This window comes from Arvicanthis niloticus, chromosome X, assembly GCF_011762505.2.
Source record: "Arvicanthis niloticus isolate mArvNil1 chromosome X, mArvNil1.pat.X, whole genome shotgun sequence".
Classification (NCBI taxonomy): domain Eukaryota; kingdom Metazoa; phylum Chordata; class Mammalia; order Rodentia; family Muridae; genus Arvicanthis; species Arvicanthis niloticus.
This window is the reverse complement of record NC_047679.1, coordinates 102,346,340-102,365,855: the sequence shown is the minus strand read 5'-3', so window position 1 is coordinate 102,365,855 and position 19,516 is coordinate 102,346,340. Positions and strand designations below refer to the sequence as shown.

General features: G+C 37.7%; 1 protein-coding gene across 5 annotated transcripts in view; it reads right to left on the bottom strand.

Annotated features, from left to right (window-relative positions):
- Window positions 1-19,516, bottom strand: part of Gria3 (glutamate ionotropic receptor AMPA type subunit 3) — a 259,149-nt gene that overhangs the window by 94,289 nt on the left and 145,344 nt on the right. For all 5 annotated transcript variants that reach the window (XR_004604537.2, XM_076918780.1, XM_034485108.2 and 2 more), the window contains one exon: window positions 11,146-11,199. Coding sequence is in view for 4 of the 5 variants with exons in the window: in XM_076918780.1 (XP_076774895.1) it covers window positions 11,146-11,199 (54 nt within the window). In the remaining variant the exon portion in view is untranslated. The remainder of the gene's footprint in view (window positions 1-11,145; window positions 11,200-19,516) is intronic.

The window sequence follows — 19,516 nt, the reverse complement described above, 5'->3', positions numbered from 1 at the left end:
CAAAGAGGAATGCCGGTGAAAGTCATTGGCTGGGGGTAGAATGTACCTGATTCTAAGCTCTCCACCCATCTCTATCATTTGAAAATAAATTTAAGTTCTTTCATAAACTCCTAGATACAACTATAGTTACAAGCAGACACACCTCACTGCATTTTGCAGACTGTGGCCTGGCTTCCCTCAAAGCCTCAACAAAACATGGATTCATTTGGGTTGACCAACAAAAATTCAGTTCATGTGAAATTATAGGAGTGAGTGGGCTATCAGTAGCCAGATAGTGATAGGATGCTGAGCAGCTGCAGTGAGCCGTGCGTGACTCCCAGTCAGAGACTACATTAAGGGTAAATAATCAGAACTTTTGATGGGCTATGGGAGCCAAGCTATAGTGTTGGGTGAGTTAGGTATGTTAAATGCACTGCCTCCTCTGAAGTGCTTTCCTTGTTGCCTGTGATGACTTTGAACTCACAATCAACCCAGCTCTGTCTCCCTAGTACCTAAGATTATAAAATCCTCACCACTGCCCTGGCTGGATCGAGGTGTAGTTTTGATTTACTGTACTTTTGATTTATGAAATCTACCAGGTCAAGGAGCATCTGTATACCCAGAAGTGGCAATTTTAGGTTACATGGTAGTTTTACTTTTAGAAGTTTTTGAGGAAATTCCATATCACTTACCAAAGTGGCTGTGCTATTTTACATTTCCATTGATCATATTTAAGAATTATCTTTTCTCTACATCTTTACCAACATTTTCAATTAACAACATAATGACTAAGAAAGCTCTCCATCAATTTTGGCTGTATTTTCTACTAAAACGTGTGCATCTTTTTTCTTTTTTTTTCCCTCTTTCTCTAATGATTGCATGGGCTGTTGTACATTTGATGACTGCTTATGGACCTTTGTCTTCTTTATTATCCCATTCCCTTCTGTACAATAAGTGCATTTGTATAGTCACTCTGCAATGTCATTGCTAAGTTACTTCAAGATCCCAAGTTCCCTGTTGTACTAAGTGGAATTTCTGTTAAGCCCATTTTATTATTTCACGGGGATTTTAACAATTACAACTCATGATTAGATACTCAATTACTTTTGTGGGTTTACACTAAACATCAAAACCAGTGCTACTTGCCTAATTGCCACAGCAGTATCTTTTCCTTTGGTTGTCTCAGCGAACTTTGCACAGGGAAGCTATTAGACGATATGACGGGAAGCAGAGAGAGATAGATTGGAAGGAATCCTACTGTGGATATACAGGATAAATTTGAAATGTTTTCTCCTTTTCTAGGTATTAAATATCTGTGTATCTGGCTTATTTACCTCCATGACAATGGTAATACTCACTGGAAACATGGGCAATGAAGACACTCATTTTGATTTGTAAGTCAGGCTAGTTTTCATCAATTGTATATCTATCACCTTTCTATCACTGTTGCTCATATCTGAATTTGGCTATATAAGATGAACCATGCTTTGTGCCTAAGAAGTTTATGCCAAGTTCTATAAACAGTCTTTGGTGACTTCTCTAAGTCCATCATTTACAAAGCTGGTGTTTGAACAATTGGCACCGAAACACAAACTGTCTCTGATACGATTTCAACTTCCAAAGTTTCTAATGACTTTGGTAGTATGCGATCTCCATTGATTGACATTTAAGCAGATCATTTTCCTTCAGATAGTGTGGATAACTTAGAAGCTGGAAATAAATGCATTCAAGGTTTACTTTTAGAACATTTGTTTTCAGGATATTATACAGAAATTTCTTGCACATAGAATTGTTCTTATGGGACATTTTGCACAGAGAGGAGACCAAGCACAAAGTAAGTTGGTTGACTTTTCCTGAGATGATAATAGATCTTGGGTGAGGAATGGGCAAGTGGCCTGCTAGAGGAGAGATAAAAGCAGTAGACTGTGGATCTGGAAGACTGCCAAGGACAACAATTTATCTTAGCATTCACATGAAGCCTCCTCTGTCTTTAGTGCTATTTGAATTGTTCACCAGACTGATGCTTCAACATGGAAATGCAAAGTAATTGTGGTGGCTTAAGGTAGTAGGGTCCTAATGAAAGACACAAGTCTTTTTTTTTTCTGGAAAGCAGATCCTTCCTCCAGCTGTGATGGCTGTGGGGGAAATGGGAAGAGGGCTACACAGAGAAACCCTGTCTCAAAAAACCAAAAAAAAAAAAAAAAAAAAAATCTTTTCCTGATTTGTCATGTAAATGGATCTTCCTCACTGTTTAGAGCATCTCTTTGAACTCACCCTTTTACAATGTTTTCACTGACAGTACTGATTTCGTATATTGTGGTACTCTTTGTCTATCTCCAGGCCAGTTCCCATAAGCTAGGCAAGACTGTTCTCATCAATAAGGTTATAAGTTTCTCAAGGACATGGTGTCCTGTCTGCTTTGTAGTGAAGTGAATGCAATTTGGGGCATTCAAATGATATAAGAAAGAAAACCTAGAGACTGCTGCGTTGCCTCAGTGCATAAAGGTACTTGCCACCCAGCCTGATGATTTGAATTCAGTCCCTGGAATCCTCATGATAGTCGGAAAGAACCAACTCCTACATGTTGTCTTCTGACCTCTGTATGTGTACTGTTCTTATTCTACCCCCACACAGCAAAGAGGAGATACAAATAAAAAAGAGACCGTGTATTCTTTTAGGGTTCTACTACCCCAGATGTGTGTGGTCTAGTGCTGCTTCATTGACTGTTAAGTGTTATTATATCAGTCAGATGATAAGAGAGAGGAATCAGAGTAATTGCTATCAATATTTGTAGTTGTTTCACTTGGCTTATGGCTACTGAACTAAAATATTAAATATTAAATATAAAACACTAAATATTAGACTTATATTTGATGTGTCTGCCTTTGACTATTTAATTTAATTAATTTATTTTTTGTTGCACTTTTATTGGTCTATAAAGGTTTGGGGATAAATGGGCTGGCTCATCTTTAGTTAAGAAGCTCTTTAAAAAACAGATTTGTTGAAGCATTTCATTTTTGACAGAAGAGGAAAACGTATAAAACAGAAATGAAACAAGCAGAAATAAACACTGGTTGCATGCCAACTCTACGTAATATTTAACATACACACTGTATTGCCAGTTACGATCTCTAGTTCTTCAGGGAAAGGTAGACTGTGTTAAGTAATAGACTTTTTGTTTTTCTGGACACCATAAAGGTGAACTTTGAAGAGACCATGGGTAAGATCTAGAGATCTGAATGTTCCACATAATAGAGGTGGAGGCATAGGATTTGGGAAGAAGGTAAGTGAAGGGAAAAAAGAGCTAATGTTAAAATGTTAGGAAGATGTATAATGGATGCTATTGTGGCCAGAATAAAATGAAAACTGGCAGAGGAGCTGATAAATTGGTTTCAGTTACTAACATTTTCCACTTGATAGCTATAAGAGAGTTTGCTTGTGGATGACCTAGGGACCACAGTCCAAGTATAGACAGTTCTCACCTTATGGTCTGGATTAATATTTTTTATTTGCATTTGACTTATGCAAAAACTATTATATGTCATAAAAGCTATGCTTTAAGTTTCAATATATACAGTAAGACTCTGGATCACTACAATCTGCAGTGATCCTCCTCCTCAGCCCTGCGGTGCCAGAGTGGTGGTGCACTGCAGAGTCGTGTGCTGTTCAGCTATGATATTCAGTAGTTTAGGCTACCAAGCACATTATCAAGTTATGATATTTTCAGTCTAAGATGTAATCCTATAAAACACCTGGATATAAATCTACTAAGTAGCCCTATTTTAGAGACAACATTGAGAAGCCCGAGAGAGAAGATATAATTCTACCAACTCATCTTGTTAAAACATTGGCTAGGGGGTGATCTTTTCTTATAAATTTCAGGCAGGAAGGAGGGAAAGAATGGAGAGAGAGAGAGAGAGAGAGAGAGAGAGAGAGAGAGAGAGAGAGAGAGAAAGAGAGAGAGAGAAACAGACAGAGACAGAGACAGACAGAGACAGAGAAGGGGAGAGAAGCACTTTGGAGAAAAAGGAACGAGTACCTAAAAGAGTCTACTTTAAGCTAATGTTTGTGGCCCTCAATAGCACAATAGGGGCTCAGATTTCAGACCAATCCCCAGTCTTCTGTCTCTGCTATATTACATCTCTGTTTTAAGAAGAAACTGAATCCTGAGCCACTAGAGAGGCTGTGTACCCAGGGGAAGTGACTGTGTTTCCTGGCACTTGGGACCAGTGGCAGCTTTTTGCCTCAAGCCCACTTCCCTTGCCTACAAAACTAGGCTCCAACCCAATGACCTCTGTGTTTACATGCCATCTGCTGAGGGGATCACAGCACGTGGCTTTGAGCATTTGAAGTTTTATATAGAACATTACAATTGGGAGAACAAAGGAAGGGGAAGCAGAGAACAGAACAGGAAGACCTGGAAGGGAAGGGAGCAGAAGGGACTAGTTGGTATTGGCAGGCCAAGTAGCATGACTCAATCTCATCTGTTTTCCCTTGAAACAAAGCAGATTCTTCTCTGTTTTAGGTTAATTCCAAGATCTGGTAAGCACAGAGGTCATTTCTTCAAGCCTAGGTTGGTTGCTGCTGGCCGTACTTTTGCATACTACTTTATGACTGATGATTTCTGTCTTAGCAAAATTAAAAAAAAAAATAGGTGTTTCTCTCCCCATTTCTTGTAACATATTATGAGTGAGGGAGATGTAGGGAGAAGAGACAGCAAGAGGGAAAAGGGTAAGGGGGAGCTACAGAAGAATGAGAAAGAGAGAGAGAGAGGAGAGAAAGAGAGAGCGTAAGAATGGATTAGGGAGTGGATGTAGTGGGATGTAATATGTGTCTTTAGATGCATTTTTGGACAGCTTTAAAATGCAGACTCACAAAGTCATCCTTGTTTTAGTTTCATTTGTTATTCTTTGAATCACCCTTTCCTTCCAGGCCCTTCAGGGAATTCTGTATAAAACTGAGGATGACTTTGAACTCCTAATCCTATCCCATCCACCTCTCAAGGGCTCACATTACCTGCGTATCATACCATGCTCTGCTTGCTGCCCACCCTCCTCTTTTTTGTCTCTTAAAAGTATTTTTTTTTATTTTTTAATTTTTTAAAAATTTTTAATTTTTATAGGATATTTTATTTACAATACAGATGTCATCCCCTTTCCCCATTTCCCCTCCATAGAACCCCCTATCCTATACCCCTCTTCCTTTTTGCTTTTATACCATTTTAATTCATGCAAGTATTAAGGTCAGTTCTAGGTTGAGGGTCTAGCAATACAATAGATGCAAATGGTCAAGGAACAAGCAAGACAATAAACAAATTTCCATGAACACTCCCATGATCACTCTTTCTAAAGGCTCATCAGGATGACCAAAGTATCTGAGCCTACTTCCCTATCCTAGCCCAAGGTCATTTTCATGTCTGAAGTCTACTTCCTTGTTCTAGTCTAAAATTTAGATTCCTGCCTGAAATTACTTCTTTGTTCTAGCCTTATGTCAGATTCCTGCCTGAAGCCTACTTCCTTGTCCTTGTTTTTAAACTACTTTGTGTGTGTGTGTGTGTGTGTGTGTGTGTGTGTGTGTGTGTGTGTGTGGTTTGAGACAGGGTTTCTCTGTATAGCCCTGGCTGTCCTGGAACTTACTTTGTAGATGAGCCTGGGCTGGCCCTCTTTTTATAACTGTCTTTGATCAGTTCATTCTCATAATTGTACCATGTGTGCTTCATATCTTTATATCTCTACATATCCATGAAGGTCAAAGGGCAATCCTTAGGTGTCTGTTTTCTCTACCACATGGGTCCTGGGGATGGAACTTAGGTTGTCAGGTTTGTTGGCAATTGCCTCCACCTCTTGAGCCATCTCAAGAGTCCCTCTTTGCTCAACCTCTTCTGTGACCTTTCAGAAATGACCTGTCTTACTGAGATGCATGGGTGGACTGAGCAAGAAGAACAAGTCACTTTACAAGCAGATTGTCTATATGACTTTGGGCAAGTATAGTCTCTTTTCAGAGTTAATTTCCTGATATTTAAAAAGAGTTGAGGAGGTGGCAGGCCAGAAGTCTCTATTCATAGATGTTTTAAGATGCTCAAAGAAGTCCCAAGAAAATAACAAGCACAGCAGGGGGGAGTCAGAGATCCATTAACTTGTATCCCCTTCCTCCTCTGTACAATGCTCAGCTTGATTGCCCGCCCTTGACATTCTTTACCACTGACAGCTGTCTTTACCCTACCTTCACTTGCATCTGTAGCTGCCTCCAACACTGGGGAAACTGTCAGGTCTTCTAAGGCAGTGGTTAAAACTACAGCACTGAATATGCCCTGCTATGGCTCCTGTCTTCCCCTGGGCACCTCAAGTGCTTAGATTATTCGGTCTGATTTTTAAGGTCTACTGAACATCTGCTATTGGACCATCTCAACCTGGATCTAATTTGCTTTATATCAACTGCTTGGCTATGTTGATTAGTTCTTTGGATCCTTATCTCTGTTTAGAACTTGGCTAAGGGCACTCATGGTTCTCTCAGTCTTTGCCCATCTGGACTGATTTTAATGCTTCAGTCTGCTTTAAAAACAGTAAGCCTCTGGTTTTTGCTCCCCTACCTGTGTGCTTAACATTCACCCAGTTGCTGTGTTTACACTTTCCTTCATAGTCCACCTGGGTGACATCTAAGGAGGAAGAAGTGCAGAACCATATGTGACCTTGGAGTGTTTTAACATTTTAGACTTCAGTATGCCACCTTTTACATTTTTCAATTTAAATCTGTATCTGAACCAAAATTTACCTATTTTTTTATATTGACTATACTTTTAGGACTTAAACAGCTGCTTCTGCCTTTTTCTAAAAAATGTTGTCTGTGAAGTCACAGAAGTGATGGGGTAGTTATTTTTCTAATATGTATTTAATATAAACTCAAAACCAATAAGCTCTAAAAATGTTTTGCCATGTATTTTTTTAACATACAAATAAACTATTTTGGGAAATAGTGATCTGGTCTTTCTCCTCAATCTTGCAAATTAATAAATAAGTACAGAAATATGTCTAGTTAAATGAATGAATATGTCTAGTTAAATGAATTCTAAGTATTTAAACTCGACTCTTAGCTCATAGGCTAATGCATACCTTTTGTATCAATCTCTAATTGTGACTTAAGATTTTGCATATAATATCTGAGCTACTATTGTTGACATACATGAAAAATTTCATGATACATTATATGCTTTGCAATGCAAAGTAAAAGGTACTGTTATAGGACCCAGCCATATGGGAAACAGATGCTGCTTAACTGTCAGGTTGCATGCACATACTAGTTACCACCAGGGACTAGAGCAGACCGAGTAACAGCGCTATTTTAGAAGAGGAAACAATTAATTATGGAACAACCTCTAGCAAGAAAAGACACTATCAGTGGATATGGATATGGAATTTGTAGAAGGCTTACTTGCTTGACAGGAATGTCTGCCTCTAGCTTGATCACATCACATCTCTGGTTTGTGTTCTTGGTAGCATCTTGGTTTCTTCCAGAGATTTTTAGCAAGATGATTTTTTTCTGAAACTTGCTTTTCACTTATAGTGTATACCTGTCGAGGGCCTCTGTTGAAGCATTTCTGGAATTTCCTCTTTCTCATGTTAGGACTGCCTCTAAGGAGGTTTATGTAAAAGCATATAGGTGTCTTTGACAGGTATGTGGAGCTCAGTATCAAAGAGGGCACTTATAGGAAGCTCAGGCAGGGTGAGTGTTCTTGAATTTGCATTTGTAGAAGAAAGGAGTTCTGTGCTGTTGTAACACCAAGACTAACTAGAGTTTGTTCCCCCAGTATATACACATCCTCAGTTTGTACCCAGCTGGCTCATCTTGAAAGGCCAGATGGCTCATCTTGGAAGGAAGCATCTTCTTAGCTCCACTTCCTTTTTTGACCATCCAAATGACTTCTAAATAGTTTTGCTTTACTCTGTATGTGTATGTCATTGCTAGAGGTGTTTGGAGTATTTCTGTGTGCTTTAAATCTTCTGGAGACCAGGATGGAGATGATCTCTTTCATTATTATTATCATCAGTTGAGTTGTAGTTTCTCTATCTACTGCTCTAATAATATAGAGTTCAGGGACTTATGGAAACTGCTCAAATGAAAAGAAGGTCAGTAGAGGAAAAAGTGGCAGCTCAAAGTACAATGAATGAGTTCATGTTTTCATGACTCACACTGACATGATACTACACATTACTTTCTTTTAGAAGGAACAGATTTTGCTTGTTCTTGTAGGAGGCATCTCTCTAAGGTCTCATTATCCTGAATTGTGTGTTCTGGATTCAGTTTGCCATTCATTTCCAGAACACCGTAGTGATCTCTTTCCTTACTGTCTCTCTGTGTCCCTTGCACTAGCTTTCTCTTGCTTTTGGTTTGTTCTTCCTCTCTGTGTCTCTGTGTCTGTCTTTGTCTGTCTATCTGTCTGCCACTTTTGATCAAACTCAAGCACTCCTGTCCTTGTGGATGTTAGCTAAACACCATGAAACTGAACTACATCCTTACTCATTGGTCCCCCAACATGGTCTTGCTATGTAGCCTAGGATAGCCTTGTATCTTCCAATTGCTGTGTTTGCAGGAGTGCACCACCACATCAGATAGCAATTCTTTCTTGCTGTTCCATCACTCTGCAGGATTTTTTTTTGCAGGGGGGGTGGTGGTGGTAATCAGATCTGGATCTCAATGTTGAAAGAAAAATATATTTGAAAGATTGTTATTAGGCATGATGAGGCCTAGCTGGAATCCTGGGATAGAAAGGGTCTCCTTAGATCATCTTACGCCAGGTGAAATAATCATTGATGTGAATGAGCTCAAATCTCAGGAAAAACTTGCCTCAAGGTGTCCAGTGAGCTGACCAGGATCCACCTTCAGGTGCCATCAGAATCTATCTTAGCTTTCAAGAGAAGGACATTTTTTCCTTGGCATCAAAGTGAGGCTGAAATGGCTTCCTATTTGCAGTGTCTGCAAAGGATTTCTTAGTTCTTTGACCAAGATGTTCTCAGAGATACACCATAGACTGTGCTCTTCTTGCCCATATTCCTTCTTGCCCTTCTTCAGTGGTATCGGATGTATACTGTGGTCTGAAATCTTCCCTTCCTATTACTGTCTCTCTTCCTTGCTTTTCACAGTTATCCCTCTCAAGAAACGTCTTGCCTTTCTAATTATGTTTTAACATCTAATTCCAAGGGTCCCAATACATGGAAGAATTACTCTACTCTAACCTCTACATCCACTGTAAGGAAACTGGGGTCTCTATGGTTACTCAAGCAAGACTAAAACATTCTAAACTCCAACTCAACATTCTTTTTCAATCTGCAGTCAACATGCATGACCATAGTTATTGTTTGCAGATGTATGAAGAAACCATATTACATTACTTACTTGAATATGAAACATAATTTCACTTTTGTTAAATCTGGTTTTGCTCCATGTGAGTTAGTGTCTAAAAAACTTTGGTTTCAATGTCCTAGTGATATATTTTCTTAATGTTTACTAAGGACAAAAGTTTGTATTAAATAAATACTTGTGTGAGTACTACATAAAGTCATCTCATACACTATGTGACTAAATACATGAAGACCCATATTTTAAACATTGTGTTGTATATCTAACTGCCTTCTAGAACATAGAAGGCTGAGGGGAAAATAAAATGAGAGGACTGGAGGTAGGAAAATGAAAGAAGGAAAGCAGACTATTGGTAAGAATGAAACTGAAAAAAAAAAAAAAAAAAAAAACAACCCTCAACGAAATTGTCTCAGGTACCGTGGCAGAACATCCAGTATTTCCTACCACACCCCAGTCTAACCTCCATTGACTCAAAATATTCCTGACTCATCTGTTGTTCAAAACCCAAGTTGAGTATTTTTATATATGAACTGAGGATTGTTTTTTTCCTCCTAGAATAATGAAGTCAGTTATTTTCAAATTGGACGTAAGGCCTCCTTCACATTGAGCAGCATATAGAAGATGCATACTACATCAGAAGTCAGTAGTGTTTAGATGCTTTCTGAGAAAGATGCTTGACTCACACTTCTTTTATCATTTAGAAACATTTGTAAGTAAAACAAGTCCATTAATTTTAGAAAACTAAGAGCACAATTACAATAATCATCTTCCATTGCTGCTACTGTTCTTTTGGTTTAAGAGCTTTATAATGACCATGTTGTGCTAATGAAACAAAACTATGGCTTGAACTCTTGTGATAATTTAATAGATTCTTAGTAGTATAGTAATAATTTCGCATCCCTCTTTCATTCCATAGAAACAATACACTGTAGATCCTTTACCTAAAGGGCATTTCTAATTTATAAGCTATTTTGTTAATCATGAAGGAAGTTGTCATAAAAAGCGATATGAAGTGACCTCGATGGAACACTATCTTCTCAGATGTCATGGACTTTAAAGGCATGGGGGCATTTGAATATAAAACTCTAGGATGTGTTTTGTGTAGGTAGAAAGGTATATCCAGTTTTACCTGATTTGAAGAGATTTCTTAGCCTCTGGAAGCACAAATCAAATATTGGCATGCAAGTGTCCTTGAATATATATTGAGAGTCATCTTCCTGTGTTCTCTCTCCCTTGGTTTACATTTCAAACCTAATTAAAATAGCTAACATCCAAATTGAATCTAAGGATAGTGAGGAAATGTGCCCGGTTACTATTACTATCATTGTTATGATTTGGTGTTGGAGATTCAAGCTAATAACTGCTTCTTCCCAGGAAAGCACTCTACCACTGAGCTGGTTCTTCAGTCAGTTTTGAAAAAGTTTTATTTTATTATTTTTATTTTTTATTTTGAGACAGGATGCCACTGTGCTTACCAGGACGACCTTGAAGTTGCTTGGTAGCACAGGAAAATTTTGAATTCTGACCATGCCTCGGCCTCCCAAGTAGCAGGGATTATAGGCTAGTTCCAGCAGACCTGACTCAAATTATCTTTTAAATAAGAAAAGAAGATAGCTTTGTAGCTGAAAAAGACAACATAATAGTATATAGAGCTACCAAAGGCCGGTTTAGGTATTTACTGAATTTGTTTCGCCAAGCATCTAAAGAACACATTAGGTGCTTCCTGGATTTCCTTTACAGCTGATTATAGATGACATGAACTAAATGGAGTATATTGCCCAGGGACACTTGAACTACTTTTTTTGTTCTTACCAGGTTAGCAAGCATGTAGTGATAACCTCTTGAATGTTTCCCCAGGATCACAACCTGTAGAAAGAAGAAATGAGAAAGAAATATTGTTTATTTAAGGACATTTTTCACTTTACACAATCAGTGAGTGGGGTGGCTAGAACAAATGCTTTTAAATCATCAACAATATGGTGAGATTTTAGTATACAGTAGAACCACTGCTAATTAGACTGGGTTCATTTTTGTGGTATTTCACTTGCAGTCAGATAAAACAGGAATCATTGTAGATATCAAAGTTAAAATGTCAAAACAAGGGAATTAAAAAAAAAAGCCATTGGAACTTCCAGGTCAGTAGCAGCATTGTCACTTAAAATAGATGGCAAAATCAAAGCTGATGATCCGTCACCCATGAACTGGATTTCTGTGTTTAGCTGTTGAGATGGAAAATGAGCTGAACTTAGCATACAAATTAGAAAATAGAATGTACTGTACATTTTTTTGTTATCTAGAAAGCTTAGGGAATAGAGCACTCAAAGAACGGGGTTAATGGGATTTTCAGGTTAACTGAGGTTACTTTTGCTTATTGAAAACTTTTCTACATGCTTGCCTTCCTTTTCTTGCCTTAATGTCCTAATGTGAAAGATGTGTGGCCATCTGAATATCTTTTGATGCTGAAGGCAATGAATGCCCTAGGACATTCAGAAGAATTTTCACTTCGGGGACATTTGGCAATGTCAGACAAAGTATTTGGCTATTAGCATCTAGTGGGTAAAGGTCAGGGTTGCCACTAGATAACTTCTGATGCTTAGGACAGTCCCTACAACCATAATCATCTGGTCCCAAATGTCAGCGATAGTGAGGGTAAGAAACATTTCCTCAGAGTCATCATAATTATCATTATTTTCATCAGTAATGCTGTGATAAGTACTTGGCCTTCAGTTTACAAAGTGCCTTTTATTGTCTCTTATGTCAGTGGGCTAAATGTTTTCCAACCAAAGGTACTGGCTGTTTTTTTTTTTTTTTTCCCTAAAGGCGTAAGTTTATTTTCTAGTAACAAAGTATACCAAACTTTTTGATTCATTAAGCATTTTGTCAAACACCAAGGTGCTGACACTGTCCTAGATCCAGGTGATGGGAACAAGTAAGTGAACGTATAGAGATTAAAGGAACAGCTTAATGTATATTTAAGTTTCATGTCGATGTGAAGCTAATATGATCTTTTCTTTAAGTTTTCTCTAAAGGAAAACTGCGAGTAGAATGTTTGGAACAGGCCTTAGAAGGAAGTAATGCAAGCCAGAGGCTGTAGGGTTAAGCTTCATGATGAATTCCTTCTGGATACAGCTGGGTGCAGATGTCAGAGGTTTGAAAACAACTGGCAAGGCCTCAGAATTTTACACATAGCAAACTGTCGCCATATATGAAAATCTGTAATTGTTATAATTATTACAACTGCCCTTATTTTAATGTCTAAAATATGCAGGCCTTGTACTCAATGTTGTTATGTGTAAGTAATTTCTATAAAATTTTAAGTCTAATTTTACAGATGAAGAATCACAGCCCAAAGGTAGTTTAAATAATTTCTCCAAGACCACATAGCCAGGAAATGGTAAAGCTGGAATTAGAAGCTGGTTCTTCCCCTGGAAGGACTGGCAGTGCAATTAGATCCTTCATATATGTAGTTTCTGTATTCATATGTTTAAACAAGCCCACATTTAAAACACCTGAAAAATCATTTCAAATAGAACATGTGCAGACTATTTTCTTGTCTCTGTTTTCCAAAGCAATGCAGTACAAGAACTATTTGCTTAATATTTATGTAGTATTAGTTAATATAAGTAATGTACATATTATTTAAGGTATATAGAAAGACATGAATAGCACACAGTTTTGTATAAAGGACACACACATCTATCTATTTTGGTAAATACCCGAGTACTGCTTTAGAGCCAGTTTCCTTGGCATGACAGTATGACATGTTTCATTTTGCCTCCTGAGTTTCCAACTTTATGGTGGTGTCTAAATTATGGATATGCAGGAGAGATTGAATGTTATTTATTTGAAGTGATAATGATGGAAGCCAGGGCTGTATGCATTGCAGGGAAGTACTTTACTGCTCAGTCCCATCCTCAGCTCTTTTACCATGTTAGCTCTTTTCTCCTTTCAGTACAGAACTCGATAGATGATGGGAGCCATTCAGTGGTTCTTTATAAAATGGGCTTTGTGTTAGATGATTTCACCTGTCTAAAGGCTAATGCACATGCTCTGAGCATGTTTAAAGTAGATTAGGCTAAGCTAGGACTTGAGGTATGTTAAAAATATTATGACTTAATATATTTTCAATTTCCAATCATTTTATTTATGCTAAATGCCGATGATTGTTCTCAACTTTTGCAGGGGAGTAAGACAAGATGTCTAAGGCATGAAGCAGAAAGGGAAGGTGACATGGAGGATCCATGTTAAGTTGGCCCATAAAAATGGAATTGTACCTTTGAGTATCATGTTTACTTTCTTGCTAGTATAAAGACTCAAGCCATTGTGTGTGTGTATATATTTGTGTATGTGTGTATGTATGTGCATAAGAGAGAGCATAGAGAGAGATGTTTTCAATTAATTTAAAATATGAACCACATTTCAGACTGATTATGTATGAAGGAAAAGAAAGGTTAATGAATGTCTTGAGGAGGTGATTTCTCATGCTGCCATGACACAAAATAAGCTGTTAGGTGTCTTCTGGGAAGTATTCTTCAGTGTCTGCTCATGAGAAACATCTTTGCTGGTGACATTTGTTAACTTTTGGTGGCAAGTTGGGACCATACATTTGTTGAATTTTTAATTCACTGACAACCCTCACATAATAAAACTAGAGGGTTTTGAATACTTCATGAAAAATGAACAACATTTCTAAGGACACATGACAAACTCAGAGAAAAATAAGGAAGGCTGTTTCAGTGGAGGCCAAGTTTATTGTGTTTATTTCCCATAAGGAAAGCCAGAAGGAACAAAACACAATGGTAATGGCATTAGTTGAGCCCTGAATGACAATCCAGGGGTTGGATTTGGTCATGTACTCACTGCTTGGCTGTGGACAAATCACTCAACTTTCTGGGTCTCCATTCACTTATCCACAATTTGGCCCTAGCTCTCCTAGCAAGGTTGCTATGATCCAACCAGAGAACATTTCCAAATGTGGTTGAGATTGGAATGATGAAGTATGCCACATTACTTCCTTCTAGGGAGGGGTTGTTCATAAAGACATTGCATCTTCAGCTTCAGGAAAGCATGAAGCTGTTAGAATAACTGTTTTGGTCCATGCCCAGATGGTGTGCTCAGAACAAATGGACTTATTGGAAGGTAGTTCTCTCATCACCCTTTCTAGAGTTAGCCTTAAGTTGGAGGAGATGGGAAAGTTATCTAAAGATAGGAACATTGAGGTGTCACAGAGCTGCTGCCTTGAAGCCCATAATTAATTCCTCATCCTTGCTTTCAGTGCCTTCTTAACTCTGATTTAACATACAGTTCTTACCAATCTTGGTTTTCCCAGTTCCCAGTAAATTAAACACTTCAAGCTAGAAGGGGTGTGTAGGGAGGCAGGGAGTGATATTTGGGAGAGGTGCATTAGTACTAGAGGAAGTGACAGTCTGCCTTAAAGGAGAAGAAAGAAACAACAGAAGAGCAGGCAACAATGTACTCCTGCACAGTATAATCAGGGATGTTTGCTGTGAGTGCCTGAGTCATCAGACAATAGTTTAGTTTGATCAGAAACTTCTGATGAAAACATCAGGACCATGTAATATGGTTCAAGGAATGCTTCCATCAGAAATGCTCTCCAGGTTGTTAGAATGTAAGCATATGTTGCCTTGATATCTGCTGTGGAGCTGTTCTAATCTTACTGATGGGTGCAAATGAGGCCTCAGTGAAAAATGTGCTATATATTTTTTTCTCTTTGCCTTTCTTTAAATTTTTTTTTCTGGGAAAAGCTTGTGAAAACAGGGAGGGGCTGGGAATACTGAATATAATATGGCACACTGGAGAACTGGATAGTTGTTCAGTTAATCCTCAGTCTCTATTCTTTCGATCTGTTACAGATGAACGAGGCATAAATTGTAACCTCACTTACTTAATAACTCTGGTAACCAAGACAATATTCAACTTTGCTTTTTATAGTAATTATAATAGATCTTTCTGAATTAGTTTTAGAACTTCACAGATAAAAAGCTGTTTTTACACTCAGATGTGACATTTAAGGAAGAAATACCAAGTTCCCACATCCATGTTCTGCAGTCGTTTTGCCTTTGTAAGATTTGCTAGAGATGATAAATGGCCCCCGCTATGATGGCAGACACGATAAATGTAATAAGGGAAAATGTGTGAAGTATGGATGAAATTCATTGTTTTAGGGAAAATTATTTTTATCTTCACATATAGCATCTCAAAGAGAGGAAAACCCCAGCTACAAATCTCTTTCACTGAACAGAGGTTTCTTTGAAGACGATCTTGTATATACTACTAACACTGGGCCATGTAGGAAGTCAGGGAATCATAGTTTACTCATTTGGGTGTAATTTTCCCTTACTAAATGGCCCCTCATCATATCTTTCTATGAAACCAGGGGCTGAGTATCTCTGTGTATTTAAAAAGAATTTATAAGGCATTCAGTTGGTTGTCTCTCAAGGAGACCCATCCTTTTCCAATTTCATGTTTAATCTAGATATTTTCATAATTTTAGAAATTTGAAATGAAATTGTTCCACAAGACTACTTGAGAGAGGCCCACGTATCCTTTGGGAAGCAAAAGCATCTGCTTTTCTATGCTCACATTTTAGAAAAAAAAAAGTGTGTGAAGAAGTGTGTATGTTTTCCCCTCCTTAGATCCATCTGGTATGCAGATTAGGTTATTTGCAGACCTAAGTATCTCCATGTTTGGATTTTCTACATCAGTGCCAGAAAAGGATCTATGGAGAAAGATTGATCTTGCTTTGAGTACAGAACATGCCTTGATGTTCACCTTAATTTGTTTCTCTTTGATTTAAGTATCTTGTAAAAAAAAAAAAAAAAAAAAAAAGCTTGGGCAAGGGAGTCTGGGAAATAAGGTTGGATTTGTGGGGAGGATATTTGGTCGAATTCACTAGGCAGTTTTCCTTTACTGCATGGATATTTTGTCTGCAAGGAAAAAAAAAACCTATTAGATCAAATTTTCTATGTTCAAAGAAAATATTTTTAAGGCTCACATCTGCCTTCCCTTTTCTCTTATTTGAAAAAAAAAAGACATTGTTTTCTTATGGCACTGTATGTAATTTCAGCAGTGTGGGGAGCTAAATGCGTGGTGTGCTGCAGAAATCAGCCTGTTATCGTGCTACACCTTCCAGAAGAGATTTTCAATCCAATCATAGGTGTTAGCCTTCTTCAGTGAAGACCCCAAATGAATTTGTCTGAGTCTTAATAAACATAGCAGAAGCTAATTCCACTGGCATTATTTCCTAGGAAGTTCAATGTGCACATATTTGTTCTCTTATGTCTGAATGGCAGGGCTTTATATTGCAGTCATTTTACCTCAAGGAGTGTGTTGGAATAGTGTGGTAAGAAAGAACAATGACAGATACCAAAGTCAGTCCCATGGCAGTGTGTGTTGGGGTGGGGGAGTGTTGCTGACACGGAGAGTGACTAGAGCTTTTTGTCAGCAAGACAAATGGTCATACAATAAAGAAATCTTGTCAATACTTATTCTGACTGTAGGGAAGCTTACATGGAAAGAAAGGAAATAAAGAAGGCAATAAATACAATTTTAAGATGAGAGGATTAGACAGTAAGAATTTTACCAGAGATTATCCTTTGGAGGTAGCTTTACTTCCAAGAGTTTCATATTCAATTTATCATAGCTTAATGCAATATGTGGAAGATTTAATAACAAATCACAAGAGAGGGTCATCAAGATGGCTTGGTAGATTAGGAAAATAAACTTGAAGACTTGAGTTCAATCCCTGGAACCCACATTGTGGAAGGAGAGAAGTGACTTCTGTAAGTTGTCCTCTGATCTCCATATTTATACCATGGCATGTACACACACACACAGACACACACACACACACACACACACACACATTTTAAAATAGACTTAATTAATTTTCCCCTTTTTAAAAATACAGTGTTTCACTGTGTAATCATTGCTGGCCTAGGAATTGACTATGTAGTTAAGGCTGGCCTTAGCTTATGGCAATCCTCATAGCTACATTCACAGAGATTTTTGTTTTAATATGCATAATGTATTCTAAAAGTTCAATCAAGGTTTTGCTATATATACATATATACATATACATATATACATACATATATTTTGTATTATATATATATATATATATATATATATATATATATATATATACTCATTGACATTCTGGAAAGACTGTATAGGTGAGAGTAGCAGGCACTGCTACAAGTAGTGGCCTTGTCATTTGAATAAAAAAGGAGGAATATCCACTGATCTTTTGATGAAATAAATATATCTCCCATATAAACACGGTACTATAACAGGTCCTTTAAACTAGGAACTTCAAGAAAAGATGTTTGGTAATATATCATGACAATATATAGAATCATTTTATGGGAAATTGTCTTATAAACATTAAAGGTGATGTATTAGAAAAATACATGAACCCTGATTTGTGTGGCTTTTTAATTCAAATTTTGCCATTTAATTATTAGCTTCATGATTGTATTCAAAATTGAAATGTAAATAGTAGGGCATAATATTAGAGACCTCCGTGTAGCCCAAGCTGATGAAGCTGGTATGGATACAGAGAATAGAATGGTCTCTTTTTCAGCTTCTTAAGTATGCCTCTCTTAATAAGTTTCCATTTGTGCAGTGTTTTCAGTATCTGACACCCTAATCAGTAAAGATATTTGATAGTTGAAGTGAATGACCATGTTTATATTTTCAAATAAAAATAACTATCTCCCAGGAACCCTATGTGATTTTCAGGATAATTGCTTAGTTGGCAGCTTCCTTTCTCTTCTGGGAGCCATGTCATTTAAGTGGATCTCAATTTGCAAATGGATGACAAATGACTGAGGCTTAGTTCATGGGGGGCAAAGCATACAATTCTCCAGACTCAGAAATGTTTCCTTTGGCCCTTCACTCTTGCTATTTGGGTCTGGCATCATCTTGCCTTCCTTGCCAGCTCATCTACCTTTGTGATCACACTGGCATGCAAACAGTTCAAGTACCCTAGGAAGAAGTAACTGCTGATTTTCAGCCAGGCACAGGGAGCTTCTGAAAGCCATTTGTTAAATATTCAGAATCTTCTGAGCCAGTTAATAAAACCATGGGTAGCTTAAAATCAGCAATGCCAGAATTCTTAACCCAGAAATCAGTGGGTCCTACAAATCAACACTTTGATCCTTTGACAATAGCCCATTTTCTGGCACACCACCAGAATCAGAAAGAATGTGGATTGCAGGCCCTTTATATATGGAAAGCTGTCTCTATCAACCATCTTTTAGTTTTCCTTCTGTTAATGAATGTTTGTTGAGTGCTCAGCCTGTGCCAATGGTGGGGATAGACCATGGGGATACAGAGGTCACAAGAATCTGGGCCCTAGTCTGGAGGATGTCACACTTGAATGGGAAAGACAGCCAAGTTAACAGATGATTATAGCCCAGTGGGAGAAGTGTGAGAACAGAAATATGAACAAAGTACAAGCGAGGAGAGAATGATTAACTCAACCTGCTATAGATAGAAAGTACTTTGTCTCCAACCAGAAAGCTCAAACATTTTTCCTTTGGCTTTTATAAGTGGGAACCTGACAAACAGGTAACTTAAATAGAATGCTATTTTGAAAATGAAGAGAGACGGATTCTTTAAGGCTATTCCCCTTGATTTCAGGAGAGACATGCTGTTTTATAGTGCTTAAATGCTAAAGAAGAGATTTTTTTTAATTAAAAATATTTATTTATTTATTTATTTTGAAATGAAGTCTCTATAGTCTAGAATAGCCTCAAACTCATGATTATATCTCAGCCTCCCTAGTGCTAGGCTTATAGGCATGTATCAACACATAAATCTATGTTTCTGCAGTTTTCAAAATTAAATTACAATTATTTTATTTTCCTTCTTCTTTTCTACCCTCAAAGCTGCCTCCCATCCTCCCTTTGAGGCCTCTCAAATACATGGCCTCTATGTTTTACACACACACAACACACACACACACACTATACATATACGTATACATATTTAAACAAAGTGTACACACACTATATATATGCATATATGTTAAAGTGTACACACACACACACACACGACCTGCTGAGTTCATTTAGTGTTGTTTGTATGTATACGTTTTCAGTGCTGACTACTTGGTATTGGATAACCAACTAGGAGGCTCATCGTTGGGGAAGACAAA